This window comes from Charadrius vociferus, unplaced genomic scaffold, assembly GCF_000708025.1.
Source record: "Charadrius vociferus isolate BGI_N301 unplaced genomic scaffold, ASM70802v2 scaffold163, whole genome shotgun sequence".
NCBI lineage: Eukaryota > Metazoa > Chordata > Aves > Charadriiformes > Charadriidae > Charadrius > Charadrius vociferus.
Window position 1 is genome coordinate 8,262,004 of NW_009648332.1, and position 20,220 is coordinate 8,282,223.

The window sequence follows — 20,220 nt, forward strand, 5'->3', positions numbered from 1 at the left end:
GAAAACCCGCATGTGTGTTTGTCAGCTGCAGATGATGGTGCAGAAAGCAAAGCTTTGAATGCAGATAGAAGCAAAGGGGCATGGGATGCTGTGGACTGAAATACCTCAGCCAACCTGCATGGGGGGCAGCCGTCACAGGGCAAAACAATGAAACAGCCCAGGCGGGTAGACACGAGCTCCCATTCACTCCTAAGACCGTAACCATGGTGGGAGCACGGCGGGCTGCTGCGTGTTCAGCTGCAAGGCCTTTTCCTGGTACAAGCCATGCTTCAACTGCTCAAGGCGAGTTCCCACCACTCTGGGGCTGGCAAGGAGAGCTGGCGGGCTCCCAGGCCTGGCTCGGGGCCCGCACAGGCGATGCCGGTGCGGGGGAGGCACAGCTCAGCTTTCAAGCCCTCTCCGCTGGGGGTCCTGGCCAGCATCACTCTGCCCCCACCGCTCGGCATGCTCTCACGCTCACCTCGTACTCCTGGGAGAACTTCAGCCCATCGTTGGCTTTCAGTCTGTCGATGTTGTCGGCGAGGTCCGTCACGGGGATAGGGGGGTGGTCACGCATGCCTGCGAGCGAGACAAGGAGGGAGGAGGGAGAGAAAAATGGTTATGGCTCTGCACAGCTGAGGAAGGCTTGACAACAGCATGTGCAGAGCAAACCCGAAAGGTGGACGCAAGGCGGACACGTGTGACTATGTGAAGCGCTGGGCGGAATGGATGGGAAGTCGGCGAGATCACACGGCATGCTGCACGCACTCTCAGAGCACACGGTTCAGTGAAACAAAAAGGAAGGTGATGTGCAGAATGTGCATGACCGGGTGAGCATGCTCGGACAGTACAGCCACCGGGCACACAGAGCAGGCCACGCAGCAGGCAGGGGCTCGGGCAAGCCCCCGGCAGGAATGGGCCGAGGAGACGCTGTCAATGCGCTTCCCAGGCTCCCGCACGGGCTGAAGTTGAACACACTGATTCTCTGGCCCTCTCACCACCGTGGGCTGAGGCTGATCCTCTTGCTTACCCCTAACAATGGCATTAGCCAAAAAGAAACTTGCCCAGACCTGCATCAGGAGAAACCTCTGCGGTATACATGCACTGCTTTTTGGGTAGGCAGATGCTGCCCCAGCCCCTGGGGAACTAGAGAAAGATGGGAAGGGCCCCATGGAGGAACGGCTGCTCCTCTGGTCAGAGACTGCACAACTTTCCAAGAGCTGAGGAGCAGCTCCTTGTGCAGCTGAGTAACTCAGTGCTTTTCAGTGGTGGTCCAGACGCAGAGCCAGCTCCAGGGCCCAAAATCCAGCTCCACTGGGCTGGCTCGTGCAAGGCACCATGTGCAGTGACGTGCCCTACAGCAGCTTCTGGGAGGCTGCTGTGAGCTGGGATGCAGCTCAAGCCACAGCAGAAGCCTTGCCCTATCCAAAGCTGGGATGCGCAGTATGGCTCATCCTGGGCACAGCCCAAGCCCTGCTCAGGGGAGATTTATCAGAGGAGGGGATCCCACAGGTCCCCCACAGGGGACGGGTGCCATGGGGGTGCACATGTGGAATTGGGAGGAGCCCTGCTGGGGCCCTGGGACTCAACCATCGCAACGTCCTTCTCTGAAGCTGAGATGGTGAATTGGCAGGAACGTGTCTGTGAAACATCTCATTCAAAGCCTGGCTCATCCAAATCCCAAGGCTTATGACTCCATCGGCTGCTTTGTGGGTTTCCCAGAAACCCCACGTGGGTAATAATGATTATTAATAGGCTGAAGCTGTTGATTCACACCCAGGGAGACAGACTGGAGCATGGCCAGGAGCTTCTCAATCGCTCAGGAGCCTGAACGCTGCCACAGATGGCAGTGATGGGCCGCTGAGGTGATGGAGCAGTCCCCAGGCTGGGTACGTGCATTTTACACAGTGGTGACAAGTCACTAGGTGATAAAATGGAAGTGTTACACCGCAGCCGCTGCACAGCAGGGCTCCTCACACCTCTGCCAAAAGCATCGAACATTGCTGCATATAGGCAAGACCCGATTCAACACACGCTTGTCCTTCTATCCCTTGACAGCGCAGAGCTATCCACGGATGGCCTGAGAGCACATGGACAGATGGAGAAGGAAAGATCCCTCTTCTGCCTCGTGCTGAGGTCCTCCTGCAAATGGTCCTGTTTGCCACTTCACCCACCAGGATCCTGGAGGTGGTTGAGCAGGCCCGCAAAGACAATGCTGATTTCTGCACAATTTGCTCATCGGTTCCAGAGCCAGAGCTCCAGAGGCCGTAGCTCAGGAGCAGCCTTTGCAGTGCAGAGCTGTTACCAATGGGCAACAGACTGCGGAGAAGGGTGTGGGACCAAGGCAGAAGTGTGGAGCTGGAAGAAGAAAGAGGCTGGAACACAGCCACAGTACACGCTTATCCCAACATGGTTATGTATGAAATATGGCAGAGCCATGGACCACAGCAGAGCTACAGACATCTCTGCTGAGAAATACAAGGGGAGCTCTCCAAACTTCAGTTTTGCTGGCCAAAGGAGCGTTGCAGCAACAAAGGAGCTGCAAGAACAGATGGGGACAAAAAGGTGGTTGGTATCCCATTATGGTGAACCTAGAACAACTGCCACTGACAGTGTAAGGCAAGGCAGGAGATTTGTACACACTACCAGAACTTCTATATGCTCTTCCAATGACTCTGGCAGGAAGACAGTGAGCTCTCCACTGGAGTAGAAAGGCTCAGGGGTCTCACAATGCCTGCAGGGTTGCAGACTGCAAAGCCCTTGGCTCTGCTCCTGGGGGGAAGCATCTATCTTATGTGCTTCTCCCATTCCTGCGTGCAGACACAGATGCCTCATACATCAAGCAGTAGGGACGACACGCTTTTATGGTTGTTTGAGACTGAACCTGAAGCTTACAAGACAAGAGATAAAGGGGCAGTTAAACCCATAGTCCTGGTATCACTCCATCCAACCTGCTAGAGCAGTAAGTCCCTCTGCTCTCTGCCCGGGACTCTGCTGCCAACACTGCCAAGCAGACCAACTGCATGGCAGTTGAGAGAAGATCAGCATCCCTTGGCATTCATTCTGCTTAACTGTATGGCACAAGCGACCAAGCCTAGGGATGCCAGTTTGCCTGAGGTAGGAGGAGAGTGTGTTCAACCACTCGGCTGCAGAGCACCCTTATTGTCCATCAGGGGTTTTGAGCTGCCCACCCCCTCCAGAATGGGCAAGGTTATCTGTCCTCACACAGGGCCAGCTGCAGGCTTGGTGACACGGCAGAGCCTGGCATGCCACTGCGAGGGGGCAGGAGGCCTGGGAGCAGGCAAAGAGCTGCTGCAGGAGCCTCCTGGCAACCCAGCACCTGGGGTCTTCCCTTCTGCACTGTGCCACGGTGAGCTGCTGTAGTGCCGTGCAAACTGTACCCGAGCTTGGCCCCACACATCATGTCAGAAAGTGAAATCAGTGCTGTTCTACAGTCTGTTGTGAGTGAGGGTGACCTTCATGACATTGAAACAAAAATTACAGAGACGAGAGAGAAAGGGAAAGAAAAAGCAAAAGGTGTAAAAAGATAAATACAGGAGTTAAAACTAACTTGAGATATTCGGGCAACTGGGGACACTGGCACCTGCAAAGAAAAGAAACGGGGCAAGAACAGAAATCCCATTAGCCTTTAGTCATCATCGCAGAGGTTCAGAAATGGAAAGACAAAGAGATGAAGATGTAACGGAAAGCACCATCTGCCACAGCACCAGGAACCTCCCTCCTGCACAGGACCAGCTGCCTGGCCCCGGAGGCTGCTCTGCAGCTGGCTGTTACCCACCGGGCCTTTGGCTCTGGCCAGCGCCATCGCGCCATCCCCTGACACTGACAAACATGGAGCTGAAGGTACTCGCAGGGAGTAAGCGCACAGGTTTTAATCTGATGCCAAGAGCTACACTTCTCACTGCACACCACTGTCCACAGCCCTGTGCCCAAGGGGAGCCAGTAAGAGCAGGTGGATGGCAGGTACAGGGGACATCTGTGCTGCTCGGTGGCCAGGACTGCACTCAGCCCCAGCAACCTCTACTCAGTGCTCCTGAGCCTCCAGTTTGCTTGCAGCTCACCAGCAGCACGACTCAGCCTCATTTCACGGTGTATTGGGACACTGCCTGGTCCCGTATCCTCTCATCGACTTGGCACAGCGGTACGTTAGTACAGGGAGGCTGACAGTGGGGGAAATAACCCTTGTCTGAAGTAAAAGCCACAAAAATGAGAAAGCTTAATATTTAATAACAGTAGCCCAATTAATTATGCATTAAACAAGTTTTTCCTGCTCAGCACACTCCAGCAGGGAGACCAGCTACCGAAGCGTACAGGGCCAGTGGCCATTACCTCTTGTCAACGCATCCACGCAGTACCGCCTCGACCTCGGGCAGGTGACAGGGGCAACAGCATGGGCCCACTGGGCTCGGTGGCTTTCATGCCTCCTCATTAATGAGGACAAGCTCATCAGGAGCTGTAACAGTCACTTCTGACTGCACGACACCCGCTTCTGCCCTACAGAGCCTCCCAAGTGATGTACGGGAGAGGAGGACACAGTTCTGCCACCGGGTGGGGGAGTGTTGGCTAGCAGCATCCCAGGGCACTGACGCTGTTTCTAGTGAACTGGACCCTTTGGGTTGTTTTTGTCCCTCCAGAGCACTCTGCAAACTTATCAAACAAGCCAGTGTCTTTGGCTTATCCTTAGGCACAGGCAAGAAAAGAGAATTTCCTGGATCCCTCCTCTCTGATGACAGCTCTTGACCCTTCCTACAGCTCTAGCAAGGGATGCCCTCATTGCAAAAACCCCAATCTCCTGATGATGATGGGAGCAGATGCAAGCCTGACCTCCTCCATGCAAAGTAAACCCACGAGCATATAGCAAAGATGGCTCTTGTGTCCCTGGGCAGTGGAGACATGTCACAGAGGCCTGTCCCCATGCACAGGTGTCCTGGAGCGGCCCCGTTCAACACCTTGCTCCTCCCTCAAGAAGCTGCATGCTGTTACTGACTGTGTGTGACCCCCTCACCTAGTGCTGCTCCCAGTGATATGCCTGGTGAGATGTTCTTCCTCTAGTGTGGGTGCCTCCCTTGCTCCCCACAGCATTTTCCTCCCGTGCTGCAATACCATGCTGGTCTGCATTGATGCCAATCAATGCACCAGGTCTGCTGGCAACTGGTAGGCTGTTGTTGCATTCTACCTGTGAGATCTGCTATCAGTCCTGCCTGGGAGAGGCACTAACTACTGATCTGTGTCAGTTGCTCTGGCACAGAGGGAGATGTGCTGGTGAAGCCCACCCCAGGTCTGAGCCAGACTACTGTGAACGGCAACAGGTTTCTCTTACCCTCCCTCCTGGACACAGCAGGTTTACATCAGGAAATGCTTCCTTCAAAACTCTCCTGTTACATGAAAGCTCTTAGATGAATGAGCAGCAGGAGGAAAAGGAAAGTAGGTTACAGACCAGGAAGAGCTGCAAGTTAGAAGACAGCTGTATGTGCCTCATTTATTGCTGAACTGCTCCCTCCATCATAAAAGCCCAAGCACTTCCCCACTTCATCTAGGACTTGGGCTCTCTGAAAGGCTCTGAACAAGCCGGGGTGAGCCCGTCTCTGAGTGCTACAATGACAGGTACTGTGTTTTCGGTACCATCAGAGACGTACAGACACAAAGCAGCAGCACGAGACTTCTCTGCAGTGTGAAGTAGAGTTGCCTCCGCGGGCTGGCAAACCAGCTACATCCTGAGGCACCACAGGTCAGTGCAGGCATGATAAGATGCTCTGCAGCGAACAGTTGCATGCAGCTGTTACTGAGCTATCATCTTCTGCACTGAGACCACTGTGATCAGCGGTGCCCTTCACTGGGCCACAGCACTGACTGGGGAGCAATGTAGGCTGCTTCTCTTCGCCCTCAGCTGAACAGAGCAGGAGAGTCAGTACACCAAATATCCCAGAACAAAGCTGCTGGGACATCCTCAGCAGTACAAGGGCTCTCTGTACCTCCCGATCCTCCCAGATGCAACCCCTGTGGCCAGCACTGCACCAGTGGTGCTCAGTGCTGAATCTCAGCCTGGACCAAGTCAGCGCAGCAGCTGGGAGCAACGCAGGTGAAGGCACTGGTGAGCTTTCCCAACTCTGCATGGAGGCTCCTCCTGGCTCAGGGCAACTGCAGTGAGCTTCGTATAAGGTCCGACACACACCACACACTAGGCTGTCCCCATCCAGATTCCACAGCCTGGTATGCCTGCAGTGACAGGGCCAGGGAGAAGGATTTGCAGACTGGAGAGTGGACACCTGGGTATCCTTGGTCTAAGCCCACTCTGTGCCACTGTGACAGAGAAGGTGCAGAGCTGCTGGTGGGGAGGACTGCAACTCCTTTTCTGGCATGGGGACCTGACGAAGAGGAACTGGAGGATGTGGGGTGCAAAGGCTTTAGCTGCTCTTTACCTGGAGTCTGGTAGTTGAGCCGCCTCATCTCAACCGGGTCAGAGGAGTGGGCCAAGAGTGAGTCCTTCAGACCGATGGAGTGCTCATCCTTGGAGGACGGGGAGTGTGCCCTTTTCCTACGGACAGAGAGGACAGAGACAAGCAGGTGAGCTCTGGCAGAGACTGGCATGAACCACCCTGGGAAGGAGTCTGGGTCCCTGCATCCCAGATACCCATCTCCATCCCAGGCTCCCTGAGGCTCTGAGCAAGTCACATCCTCTTCCATGCCTCCAATTTCCCATCTATGAAACAGGATGTATCATATGTAAGTGATGGCAGAGGTTTGATTAGTGAGGCACTTTGAAATATGATGCGCTGCGTAATATTTATTAAAGCCGATAGATGCAAGATGTTGTTTCCTCTAACTCTCTCTAGGAACTATTTCCTGTAGTGGAAGGATATAATAAAAATTTTTTTTCAAGTATTAGAAATATTTAAATATAGAACGCTGTAATATAATAGCGTAAAGGCTCTTCAGGGTGTGTTTTATTGGGCCATTAATACATGTCTTGAATGGTTGAAGGCACCCAAGGCGTGTATTAATGGAACAATAAAATACACTGTTGTCTCTTCATGCTGTATTTATGCCTACAGCAATGCTACCACCTCAGGCTCTTGCTAGAATTCACAGGCAAAGCAGGAACAGATCCAATCAAAAAGTGGACAAGTGAATATTAAGGAAAATCTAATACTGCAAGAAGGGTTTCTAGCGATTCTTTAAGTCCCCCTTCTTGCTCTATATTACAAATATAGTGGACATACCCAAGCAGAGGGGTGTTGGGCAGGAGCAGGACAGCAGTACTCTCTTCTGAGTCTGTGCTGACCCTGATGCTTTGCCAACGTGCCAAGCATGCAGCAATACACAGAGACTTTGTCTTTCGGCTACAAAAAATGGATTTTGACTGATGTTAAATCCCTCTGCTGACCTGATATTTTCTGGAACAGAGGGAGCTTCACCACTGCTAGTCTGCGTGTGAATGCTAGCACATTTACCATCCTGCAAATCATAACAGTCAGGCTCTGCTTTCTACCCCCTTGTGAGGCACTTCAGAGCACCCTGAAGGGTTGCCAGGTTCTGCACAGAGGCAGCTGCATCTCTGGATGGTGGTGACCCTGAGCCACGCGTGTTCAGAAACACTCTGCACACGCACAGGGTGCTATCACTTCCACAGGGAGCTGTGTATGCTGGGCTGGCACTAGTGAGAAGCAATTAGGGAAAATTTAGTGCATAAATCATGAGTGAAACCTGCGTTCCTGCTGTGGCCCAGAGTGTGAGCAAGCTCCATCTGCAGCCGGTGGCTGCATCAAACACTGGAGTTGTTCAATGGGGAGGACCAGCTTGTGAGTCTTGCATTACTCTGAGTCATCTCAACATCTCAGAAGCCTTCTAGCTGCCTGGACCTCGACAAAAGAGCTGAGGGACTGAGAGCATTGATAGAAAGAGAGGAAAATACATGGCAAACAAATAAAGTAGTGTTTCTCCTATCAGGAGCACAGCATGATGTGCCATGTGCTACTGTGTGCCAGTCCCTGAGCTCTTGAGCAAAGTGGCCCAGCTTTTCTGGGGAATGGGCACAGCACATAATTAATGTTTGTCTCTCTCATTAGCCTAGTCAGGACAACTGCTAAACAAACCTTGAGATCCCGAGCTACGCACTGCTACTCAGCTTCAATCCATTCCCATTGTAGACCTGACACTGTGAACATGCTGCACAGATACCTTTGGGAGAAAATGCCTCCAAAGAGAAGGGGGACAGCAAAAAACTGTAGGACAACACACTCTGAGCACACGGCTGGTGCTGGGAGGGCATATGCTGCTGCTGCATGGGCTAGGACACAGCAGGGACACGAATGTCAGGTCTGAGGACAGTGGGCTGGTGCTGCTTTCTGGTGCTCCACCCACACCAGACTCTGGGACAAAGGAAAGCTGAGCCAAGCTGGGCATAGCGGTTATGGGGCCCAGGTATAGAATCCCCCCCGCCCCCGACCCTGCCGCGGCCATTTTCTCTCCTTAAAGACCAGCAAACACTTTGTTTCTTACAATTGCCTGGTATTCCCTCAAAGCGTCATCATTACAGACTGCAAGAACGCACCCGCATTCTTGATGGAACAGTTCTCAGTCTGAAGTGACTGAGAAAACAAAGAAACACCTATAACTGCTGGTGGTGTCAGTTTTTTGATTTTTCATTTCATTGCAAAAACAATCCGGGAAGTCTTTATGTTGGAACTGTCTCCCTAAGAGCTGTGAGAGGCTCACAATCGCTGGGAGGCTGATTCCTTTGAGGAAGCAAAGTCTTTGTAAACCCCCAGGGCTGGCATGCCCCACGCTCCCAAAAACAAAGATGCCCCTTACTAGCTTCAGGCTTGATTTTTAAAAAGGAAAATAGACTTGAAATTTTAGCATAACAAGAAGATAAAATGGATTCCTACCTTTCTTGTTTACTAGATCCAGGGAAGAGCAAAAACAGAAGAAAGGAGATGATCACTGACACAGAAAGTCACTGGCTGCACATGCACAGCAGAGCTCCATTTAATCAGACAACAAAGCCAGTTCCCTTCCCCGAGGTACAGATACATATGTAAATAGAGAGTCCAGGAGGAGCAGAACCTCGGAGCTGAGCTGATAGAGAATGACCTACTGTAATTGAACAGGCTACATGAACACATGCAAATGCAACCTGTGGCTCCTCGGGAGGACTAACAATCATCTCACACCACAGTTACAGCTCTAGCAGGACTGCTCTGCTACGCAAAAGCAGGTGGTTGCTTCAGCAGGGAGCACACACTGTGGATGGTCCTGATCCAGTAGCCAGCACTGAGACGCCTCAAGAAGAGAGCTCCTACTCTGATTTCAGCCTGTCACATCCATGCCCTGTTCTCACCACCAAGACTATGTTCCTCAGTAAAAATTCACAGTAGTGGGGGCACCGGCCAGAGATCAAGCAGGCAATTTCCACAGAAAACCAGTACTAGAGAAGTCACCAAGGCTGCAAATCCAAGCTGTGAGACCAGAGAGTGGTGAGACCGGCTTTAGGGACAAAGCTGCTCTCCTCTGTCCCACTGGTTACACGTTTCCAGAATCCACAGCAGCTGTGTCCTGGGGCTGATATTAATTACCTTCTGCATACCCAGCCCTTCTGCTGTCTTTATAAAGCAGCCTTCTGTTGTGCTAGGTGGAGATATTCCTCCTCCCCATGACCACCAAGGACTGTTTACCAGAGCACCCCATATCTGAAGGCTAGAAGGAGGGTCTTTAAGGTACCACCACCTGTAGGGCTCATGCCATAACTGCTATGTCCTGGACTGGATCTCACCTTTTGAAGAGGAGTATAGCAATGACAATGATGATGATTAGTATCACGGCCAGGACGGGTCCCATCACCCACAGCATCTCTGGTTCATCCTGCTGCTTTGCTGAAGCCACTTCCATCACGATCTCATCTGAGTAGGGACTGGCTGCGTATCTCTTCTGAACAGCGCCGGCAGAAGAGAGACAGAAAAGAAAGCATCCATTATGCTAAAGCAAAATCTACGTCCCTGAAATGTGGAGGTTTCCCCTTGCCTCTGACTAGCAGGGAATGGTCATTCTTCTCAAACCCCAGAAGCACACCATGGGATCCTCCCTCCCTCGGCATCAGCGGAGGTCACGCTGTGGAAACAGTCTCATCCTGATGTGACACATTCCTACTGCCAGCAAGTTTCTGGCTAGCAGACCCGGCTCCGAGGTGCCAAACTGGAGCAGCGCAGCTAAGAGCCACTTGCCAGCCCTGGATTCTCTTGGAGCCAAATCACAAGCTTTTGAATCCCAACCAATTGCACAGTAGGGCTGGCTGATGATTCCTAAGTGGTTTATAATACCTGCTGTGCTGATATCAACACGTCTCTCCAGGACAAGGCTATATTATGAAAACCCCTGCTGGGCTAGGCGGTCTTCTTAAAGGAACGAAATGACAGTAACACTTTCTACCTGATGTCTCAGCCCTGACAAACAGACCTTGGAAAGGGGCTCATGCTTACAGGTTTCTTTCCAGAGACTTCTGCAATCTCGCAGCCCAGTGATTTATAACCCAAAGGGACAGCTTTCTAGCCCCACCAGCAAGATGGGATTAACAGAGACCCAAACCCTTCCTGCAGAAAAATGACACTGCACCTGGCTTGTTCTGCTGCTGTTGCTAAGGCTTATGGAGCTGTGTTGTCCCTTCACAGCTAAGCTTTGCTGGGTCAGAAGGGTTAAATGCTGCCAAAAGAAATCTTTTCCCCCAATTAAGAGAGGGCCAGAGCTGTATCAGTTCAGTGCCTGTGGCTTTTGAGCGGCACCTGCTGCCCAGCATTAGGGATCTAGAAATGCTCTGCTCCAGCCATAGGAAGTTTCGGTCACCGAAGAGGTGCCTGCGGATCTATAAATCACCCGCTTTAAGGTCGAAGTTTAAACATGCACTTCATGTCTGCGTGCAGGTGAGGAGAAGAAAGGGAAAAATCAAGCGTGCCAGTGTCACACAAATGCACATCTTGATCTCCTCTCACAGGTGTCCTTGATCCCAGCCAGCCTGGTTTCAAACATGCGTGGAGTACAGAAAATGCTCTTATCTGTGACATCCTTCTGGCAGCACGCACAGGTGCAGCATCCTAGCTGCTCTTCTCAGATTTATCAGCAGTCAGAGATGCCACTGGCTGGAGGAGGAGTGTGGGGGATAGTTGCTGCTTTGTCCATGAAACCTTTCAGTGCTACAAGACCCGTTTCAATGACCCTGAAATAGCTGCTGGCTCCTGGTTCAGCTCCGTTCCTAGAGAAAGACTGCTGAGATCACTGCAACCCATTGGCCTGTTCCTATGCCCCCATGTCCAGTTCAAACAACAGGGCAGGCAGTCGGCAACAGCTCTGTCTGAGCACAGCAGAGACAAGAAGATGCTACATTGGTGGTGAGAGGATGGGGCAGAAGGCCTGGGGCTCCCCTTTATATGGGCAGGCAGCTACTCTGGGAGGAAGGCACAAAGGCTTTGCCTATGACTACCCAGAAAGGTCAAGCTGCATTAGGCGGTGGTGGTGGTGGTGGAGCACATTGATCTGTGCAGCACGGTAACACGTGTGTTCATCTCCAAAGAGAAGGCAGAAGCGATCAGAAGGACTGTTATCTCAGTGGCATTTCTGAAAGCAGACTACAAGGAGCAGGTGCTCCAGCTCTCAGAGATGGTGTTTCAACCACAGTCCCTTTTGCCTTTGAGGAATGGCGATGTTACGGTCACTCACTGACACTAGAGACACAGCAAACGATTTAAGAGCAGCTAAGTGGGGGAGACAGTGCACGGTCCTGGGCAGAGTGCCTCATGCTTCGAACGAAAATGGGTGCAATGCAGCAAGGGATGCAGAAAGGTGGTCTCTAGGAGAAGGGTGTAATAACTCTGCTGACTGGTGGCTCACTGGAGGGCTGCGGCAGATTTATGCTAGGGAGGAGATGATGATGATAGTCTGGGATCAACTAGTTAAGGCCATCTCTTCTTGACAGGGATTGCCAGAATAGCAATCCTGAGGCCTCTACCTTACCTTGCTGTTTATCTATGACTCCTTCCCTCACCAGTGTGCACGTCTTGCCACAATAACACGTGAGCTGGATGAGTAATGAAGAATTTGACCAGCCCTAATGAGCCATTACAAGCAAACAAGGCTGAGGAAGGAAGCCGCAGCTTGGAAGCTGACCAAAGGATTCTGTACATCTCTATTATTTCCATTATTTAAACATTGGCTGCTGCTACTGCCGCCACCACCACTCTTGCCCTCTGTGTTTACAGCTGGACACTGATGCACAGGTCTCGCCATCCCGCTCCCTGCTTATTGCGTCAGCTGCTCCCTTCCCCCTCACGTGCCCAGGCCCCGTGTGCATGGCGACATGCTGCCGACAAAGGCATGGCCCATTTGCCTCTAGCAAGGAGAGGCACAGGAGCAAGAATCCCTAGGCAGCGGGCACGTGCACAGCTTTGCCCTGCCGACAACCCATTGCGATGGGAGGTAGGTTTGTTTGCTTCTCCAGACATCATCTGGAGGTGAGATTCTGGGCAGAGAGTGGCCTGTGAAGGCAGGTTTGTAGGGGGAGCACCCTGTTCACTGCAGAGCCTTAGCAGCCATGGTGCAGGGTAGGATTTCAAGGGGCTTTTTTCCACACTTACTTGAACTAAAGCAGAATGAGAACTCATCCCAACCCAACCACGTGTCAAGCTCTGCTCTGGGCACAGCCCAGCAAGCCACAACGGAGCTTGCGTAGAATGCGTGTGTTGACACTGCCCTCCACTCTCATCTGTTATGTCAAACATACGTGCCATTTCCCTCCAAAAACACCATCTATCAAGTCAACTCCCACGGCTGCCTGAGCTTGTCGAGACCAGCTACGCAGCCTCACTCTCCTCTCTTCAGAGAAAACTCCATCATCCCGGCTTGCGGTAATTGTTTACCCTGTCTGCACTGAGCGCACCTCAGCTCTGCTAGGACAGACTGTGTCCCCCCCGTCCCCCCAGCAGAAAGTCCTTACCGTGTCTCCATCCTCCAGCGAGGCCAGCACAAAGCAGCGATAGCTCAGGTCTTGAGACAGGGGCTTGTTGTAGAAACCTTTGTAGTTCTTCTCGTCCCCCAGGGTGAAGGTCTCAGGCAGCACATCTACTTGAGCAGCAATGTAGGGCTTGAGTCTGTCTGCTTGGCGTCGCTGGCGCCTGCTCTGACTCCCTTGGTTTATGGCCTCCAGCAGCTGGGGACAAACAAGGTGCATCACTATTGCTTCGCCCAGCGTGACACCACCTTATCCTGTTACCTTACTGGTTGTAGGACTCAGCAGGGTGGAAGGGAAGGGAGGAGAAGATACTGGATTTGATTTGGACGTGGTGGTACAAAGAAACCAGAGGGATGTGTTATCTGTTTAGGAATTGCTGGGGCACCCATCCACAGACCCTCACTGCAAGCCCCTTTGGCAGGAGCTCAGCTTTGGGAGAGTCCTGAGCCCTGGGATTGCAACACAGTGAATGCTGGGGCGAGACAGCCCCTGTTAATGCATCCCAATGAGCTGCGACGGAACTGGGCCATGTTCTATGGCCCAAATGTTGGTACGGTGAGCAACTCACGCTCTCTATGGACACTGGACGTGAATTACAGCTGATGCTGATGTACAGGAGAAAAGTGACATTTGCTGTGTCTTTCCCTCTGTCAGTGCTGCGATATTTCACCTGCTGCTGGGTTGCAGGCAGAGATTAGTGTAAATCACATAGAATGATAACAGATTTCATGGGATGTTCAGAGTAAAAATGGCAAATTTCATAGTCGGCCACAAATTCATGAAAAAGGATATAAACACACAAAAATTCAATTACACTGCTAAGAAAGACTCTCAGATGTTTAAAGATGTTTTTCTAATGAATAAAAACGAATATCAGGCTTGGAACAGAAATTCTAATTTAAAATGAAGAAGGAGGCATGAAATACATTTCACACACGAATGTATCAGTGCAGCATTGTCAGGGAAGACAGGAAACGTCAGCGGGGCTGGGGACAGTGATGTGCACACAAAGCCATGCTGCTGAGCTGAGCTCACTCCCTCTGAGGAGGAAAAGCTGGGTAAGGCACCCCCCGCTCTTTCCCCTCGACACTCCATCCTTGCCCTCTTATGAGTACTCATGTTGGAGCAATTTAGGAAAGCTATAGCTGTCATTGCAGTATCATCAAAGAAAACAAACCAACCCAAAAAGAAAAAAAAAAAGAAAAAAGGGATGGAGGAATCTCAGTTTCACAAATATGTTTGCAACCACAGGGGAAAAAAGGCAGAAAGTCGTTGGACTGTGGAGTTTGCTCCTTACACACACCTCTTGTACCTTGGCTGAAATTACAGTTGAGCTCTTTGGGGCAGAAAGCACAGCTGTACGTGCACAAAACCACAGGGTTGTGATTGAGGCTGCTGGATGCTACTGCCACCTATATATGTAACACATACCCCAAAAGACTGCACCAAAAGAAATGCTAGGCTTGCAAAGTTCAAATCCTGAAAAATTAGAAAAGTAATATTGCCCGTGCAAAATTAATTCAGCCATCTTAGGTATGTGCATTGTGTTACAATCCTTGACTGCATGGTCACATACTATCTTTTCTGTAACTCCCCTGCTTTGTTCAATACACAGGACAGACAGTGCTTAATCAAAGAGCAGCTATTCCGTATTTTGTTTTCTTCTTTGCATTATGCAGCCCGAGGCCTTGTTTATTGCTTACTATTCAAATCCAGCTCTGAAGACAAAATTAATAATTTCCTCGTGGGCTTTTCTATGGTGCTGATCACTATATTACAAGTGCTTCACAAACATTAGTGATCTTATCTTCCAAACACCCATATGAGGTGAGATGAAAGTGATTATCCTAATTTTAGAGATAGAGAACAGAGACACAGGGACATTAATGTAAAAAATGTCCACTAATTTTGAATGACAAATTGAAAAGACATCAGCTTGTTTTGTTTTTAAAGAAAACTTAGCTTTTTTTTTTATAGCACTGACTGTATCCAGCAGAGCTCCTATTGACTTTCTCTGCAGCTGAGGATGCTTAGGCTTTGCAAATGAGGCTCCAGGATCTCAAACCGAGCACTCCAATAAACCAGAACATGTAAGACAGCGTCTACTAATGAAAATTTTGTTTTAAATCATTTGCCCAGGACTGGGCGAAACAGAGATAGAAACCAGTTCTCTTGATAGCTTTCAACCACCTAAAGCTCAAAAACAAACCATCCTTTTTCATCCTAGTCTTCTAATTCTTGTGACATCATCGGCAATGAAATGATGCAGGAGACCTACAGATGATGGTTCACCATCACACAATTGTGTTTCATGTGCAGAACAGATCCACCCAAACACGGTGTGAGCTGGGACACCATGGAAAAGGCTGTGCAATCATGTAATTAAAGATTAATGATACGCAAGGGCTGACTTTGAGCTTCTAACACTTTGTAATTTCTGTGTGCTTCAAGCTTGCAACTTTGTTCTCTTAATGGACCATTCTGTGCATGATTTCTTGGAATTTTTCCTTATTACTTTGCGGGTGGTGGTAGGTGTGGGGAGGGTCTCACAAAGTCCATGTGTGGGACTCTTCTGACACCCGCACATGTACCGCACTACGTGAATGGGCTGGTGAATGCTGAAAGCCTTTAACAAGAAAGCGTGAAGGGAGCTTTGCAGGTTGTTAGATACTAGAGTGAACTCTTTATCCAAACAGCGGCTTTAGGTCCTGTCCAGAGAGGGAAAAGCCTCCTGACAGAACAGCTTAATAAACTGAAAACAATACCTTTCGCTCCTAGCTTGTTTTCAAAATCAGCATGGTTGCTTCAGCTGAAAAAGGTTGGAAGGAGCGTACAACCCGAGACAGGATCTGTCCTGATCAGGGCTCTCAGACACTCAAGTGTGGCCTCCCAATGGGGCACATTCTGGGAGGTGGCTCCTCCCTTGCTTGACTCCAGCCTCCTTCCTACATGCTGTCACCAGCCAGGACAGGCTGAGTGGGCACCACATGTCCCACAACCCCCATCTCTGACATGCAGCCTGCACCTATGTCACTCCACCCATGCCGTTGCCAGGAGGCCCGCACAAAGCGTGCCAGGCCACCTGGGAGCCACTTCCATTGCAGCAGCTGCTACAGACTCCTCTACCTGGTCCAGCTCCATCTCATCAGGTGTCCGCCACCGAGCAGTGGGGCTGCTGGTGCTCTGATCCGCTGGCACAACCACGATGTAGTACCACCTGGGAAGGAAGGAAAGCGTAAGCACTGGACAGTGTAAGTCATCTTTCTGGCAGGTCACTGAATAACACGTGCCATATGCCTCCCAAGGACAACCTGCTCCTCTCCCCTGCCCTCTAAGCAGCAAAAAGGTTCAGTATGGAAGAGGTCAGTTTTCCAGCCGTACCAGAGAAGAGAATACTCCCGTTAGCACTCATTAGGTTAATGAAGATCTACAGACTGTGCTCCAGAGGGTGGTGTACGAGCTGTGAGAAGGACATTTATATAATCGGATTGTAGCAAGAACCCTGGGGGAATTGTGCTTCAGCACAAGGATACCACAGTAACGAATATGACTTCCACAAACTCGCTTTTTTAATCTCCTTGAGGCTTTAGGCATTATTTATTTAAAGGATATTATATAGTGTCAGAGAAAGTCCCTCCTGATCCTCAACTGTATTTTTGTTGGTAGCATCTGGAGTATACCCACCAGGGTGAGGGCAAACTGTCAGAGAATTGTCTTAATTTTATTGCACATAAATATTTGCTCAGAAAGAGCCAGCAGCATGATCCCATGTTACGGGTAAATGCCTGGCTCTGTACCATAGCCTGCTCAGAAATTCACTCCCAGGTTACAATATCCACAGGTTGGCAGAGGTCTGTCTTGCCCTTTTCCCCATCTCTAGCCTCCCACCCTGGCTTCTCCACCTGGGCACTACACTTACCTAACTGGCACAGTGGTCTGGACTTTGGGAAGGGTGAGTGTAAATTTTCCTTCCTGTATGTACTTGTTTGTGGCGATGGGTTTGCTCTGCAAGACGTCAGGAGCGGTGCGGATTGAGACTAGGTGCTGGAGCCCCCCAGCACTGCTCCCACGGTTCATTAGCACAAAAGAATAGTCTGTGTCTGGCTGGAGGTCACTTATGAGTTTCTTCATGGAATGGCCGTCCACCTCCACACTCTGGCTATTGTATAGAATCTGAAACGGAAAAAGGACATGCTCATGCAGCTGACAGCTGCTGATGAAAACTCACACTCAAAATAGCAGCGTTAGAAATGACAATTTGGCTCTGGGCCCTCCCTCAGGTGGTTCAGCTATTGTGCGCTTCGTAAACAGCCATAAATCTTTAGTTAAAGAAGAGCAACCCCCGGTACAGAGTTGAACTGTGCTCCCTGCGCCTCGCAGCAATGGAGCAGAGAGGGTCATCTCAGCAAAGCCTGGGTGGTCGGTGCCAGTGGTGAGGCTGGTGGTGCCACACGCGCTGCTTTTCAGCGCCGGTTTGGGGCAGGAATCCAGATGGCTGTGCTTTGCCCTCGTGTGGAGATGAATGGGTCTTTGTTTCTTGTCTCACGAGGCTACAACACACAATACGTTTTTGGTGTAAAATCCCATCTGCTTTAAATTGGTGTCACTCCCGTGTGTACCAGCTGATGCCTGATCGAATGGTTCATGCAGAGCATCGCCCTCCCAGCAAGGTGACTGGGGGTGTATGGGGGGGGGCTTACACACCTCAGCAATGATCTGACAAATCCCGCACAGGGCTCACAAATTGGTACCCGAAACAGCGGCTCTGCAGGTGTGACACCCTGTTGCCATGACAACAGATGCTGATGCCGTGCCAGCCATGGGCAGGAGATCTGCGCTGCTTTTCCCTGCCACGCTTGCAGTGAGGGGCTGCTGGGCAGGGCAGGACAGGGCAAAGCATTGGTGGCCCGGGGCACTGGGCAGCCCCCACACACAGCTTCCCCTCCTTGGGCCCGCCGGTCCCTCAGCTACTGACATTTTCTCAGCACCCTGTTGTAGATATGCAGGGCCCCCATCTCCCTCAAGGTACAGCAGCCATGGGCATTGCTGTATAAGCTGCACCAAACAGCCCATCTGCCCCGGGAACCTTGATCCTGGTCTTGCTGGAACAACGCTTATACCCTGAAACCCTGGGTGCTGCCTCTGCAAAGCCAGAAACTCAAACAATTCCTGGAGACAGAGACAAATGGGGTGCAGAGAACCAGAGAGATCAGAGGTTGCGCCCCAGCTGTGATAAACCAGCATGTCTCCTTCCACTGGGCGACCGTCCAGCATGGCAGGGGAGTGCTGGATTCCTGATAGTGGTGCAGAGACACAGCATACCAAAAACTGGCAATGGCAGAGCTGGAGCATGTTAAACTATGGCAGCTATTACGTGCCACAGGCAGAGCCCACATAGTAAAACGTGCTCTTTCCAACAGCGGCCTTGAGAGAGAGAAGACAGCTCTGTGGAAGAAAAATTACTTCAACTAAAACAGATTTTTCACCAGCTGAGCCTACCGTTCAGGCTGACGCAGGCAGCAAGGGAGGGACGAAACTTTCCTTCCAAGTCACCTTTTTAGCAGGTGGCAGAAAGCTGCAGAAAGCTGCCAGCTCTCTGGGACAAGGGCAGCTGATTAGCACTGCTCTAATATTTAGTGTTGGAGCTGGGAGGAGGAGGGAGGCCCTGGAAAGAGATCTGAAGGACAGTGGAGCACAGGGACCAGGCTAGGCCTGGAACGCGCAGCTCTGCTTTTGTGTTATCCAAACAGCGATACCCACAGTGTGCTTCAAATCAGGTCACTTTGCATGGAGGTCAGGATAGGAAAAGAGTCCCAGCTTTTTTGCTGCTGAGAAGAGACTCCCAACAGGTAACAGAGCAGCAGTGAGGAGCCAGCAATGCAGGAGAGATGCAATCAATCTCATTTGTTGACATGCTTCAATCTTCAGGGATGAACTGCAAAAATAAGCACAAAGTACTAGAATAACAGAGGTTTGCAGGGACAAAGTCCCTGCTGGCTGTGCCATGTGCGGGAAAGGCTGTCAAAGGTAGGATGGCTGGAGGGAGTTGTTCTCTGCTGTGACTCCTCGTAAGAAATTTTTTCCTGGACTTTAATCCCTTTCTCCAAAGACATGTATATCAGATAGGTGCTAAAGGTAAGATGGGTGAAAAACGTAAAATGAAGAAATGCTTCTTATAGTGCTGGAATTTCAGATTTTTAGTTGGAATTTCAGATAGTTGGCAGGTTTCACCCTGCTATGACACAGGAGTAGGTACAACAAAGACAGGAGTGCTAGACTCAAGTCATCTTAGCAGCTTTGCTGGCTGTCCCAGCACCATTCCTTGCAATGATATTGCAATGGTACAGGTCCAGATATTCCAGATGACAGCAAGTTCTCGGGGAGCAGTGGGACCTCACTTTGTGCGCTCCAACACAGACTTGAACAAAACCAAACTTCCAACATTAAGAGCTACGCTGGACGGATGCAAAGCCCACAAAGAGTTCTGTTGCCTCTCAGATGAGATTTCTTATTATGAATTCTTCCTTCATAAAGGTATCACAAACTGCTTCTGCATGTGCTCTAGGAAAGACACTTGCCCACCAACTGCCTGCACATGAGGATCTGCCGGGGACATAGCTGTTCTCCTGGAGCAAAAGGAGGCAGAAGAGATGATCAAGCACTTCAGTTCAGAGTTTCCCTTCTTCCTCTGCACTGGAACTGGCCAATCCAGTCCTGACACCAGATGATGATTTTTACTGCCATGCACAGAAATTTGTGTCTGAAGACAGTGAAATTGGCATTTGCAATGCCTTCCTGAAGCATTCTCCACCATGCCCCCTTTTCACAGTTACCGTAGCAGTTCTACGTTCCTTTACCTGCCATAAAACATTGTCTTCTCAAATGCTATGCACCATTAGTTAAGGCCTCTACACAAAACTTACAATAATGTAAGGGCTCAGAAACAGTCATTTGTGTGCAGCTGAAGATGTCCGGGAGCTCAAGCAGGAATGCTATTTAGAGGTTGCATCATGGCCCACTGGTAACTACTTAAGTCAGCAGCAAATTTGGCCCAAGGGCTCTGAACTGCCAAACATTGCTGACTAGCCCATGGATTGCTGTAAAATGTCATTTGTGCTGCTCTTACCCACAAGAGAAGATTTGCAAAGCTAGGTGGGTCCAAATGTCACTGCTGAAGGTCTGCTGCTTGATTTCAAGGCAGTCAAGAATGTATTGAAGTAGAAGAT

At 50.6% G+C, this 20,220-nt stretch overlaps 1 protein-coding gene across 1 annotated transcript in view; it reads right to left on the reverse strand.

The window, feature by feature from the left end:
- The window catches only part of PTPRF (protein tyrosine phosphatase, receptor type, F), a 296,593-nt gene that overhangs the window by 25,578 nt on the left and 250,795 nt on the right, over positions 1 to 20,220 (reverse strand). Inside the window, exons 20-25 of the mRNA XM_009884676.1 lie at positions 16,914 to 17,167; positions 16,121 to 16,211; positions 12,980 to 13,192; positions 9,773 to 9,927; positions 6,420 to 6,535; positions 461 to 558 (exon numbers count right to left, since the gene is read on the reverse strand). Of these exons, the coding sequence (XP_009882978.1) occupies positions 461 to 558; positions 6,420 to 6,535; positions 9,773 to 9,927; positions 12,980 to 13,192; positions 16,121 to 16,211; positions 16,914 to 17,167 (927 nt within the window). The remainder of the gene's footprint in view (positions 1 to 460; positions 559 to 6,419; positions 6,536 to 9,772; positions 9,928 to 12,979; positions 13,193 to 16,120; positions 16,212 to 16,913; positions 17,168 to 20,220) is intronic.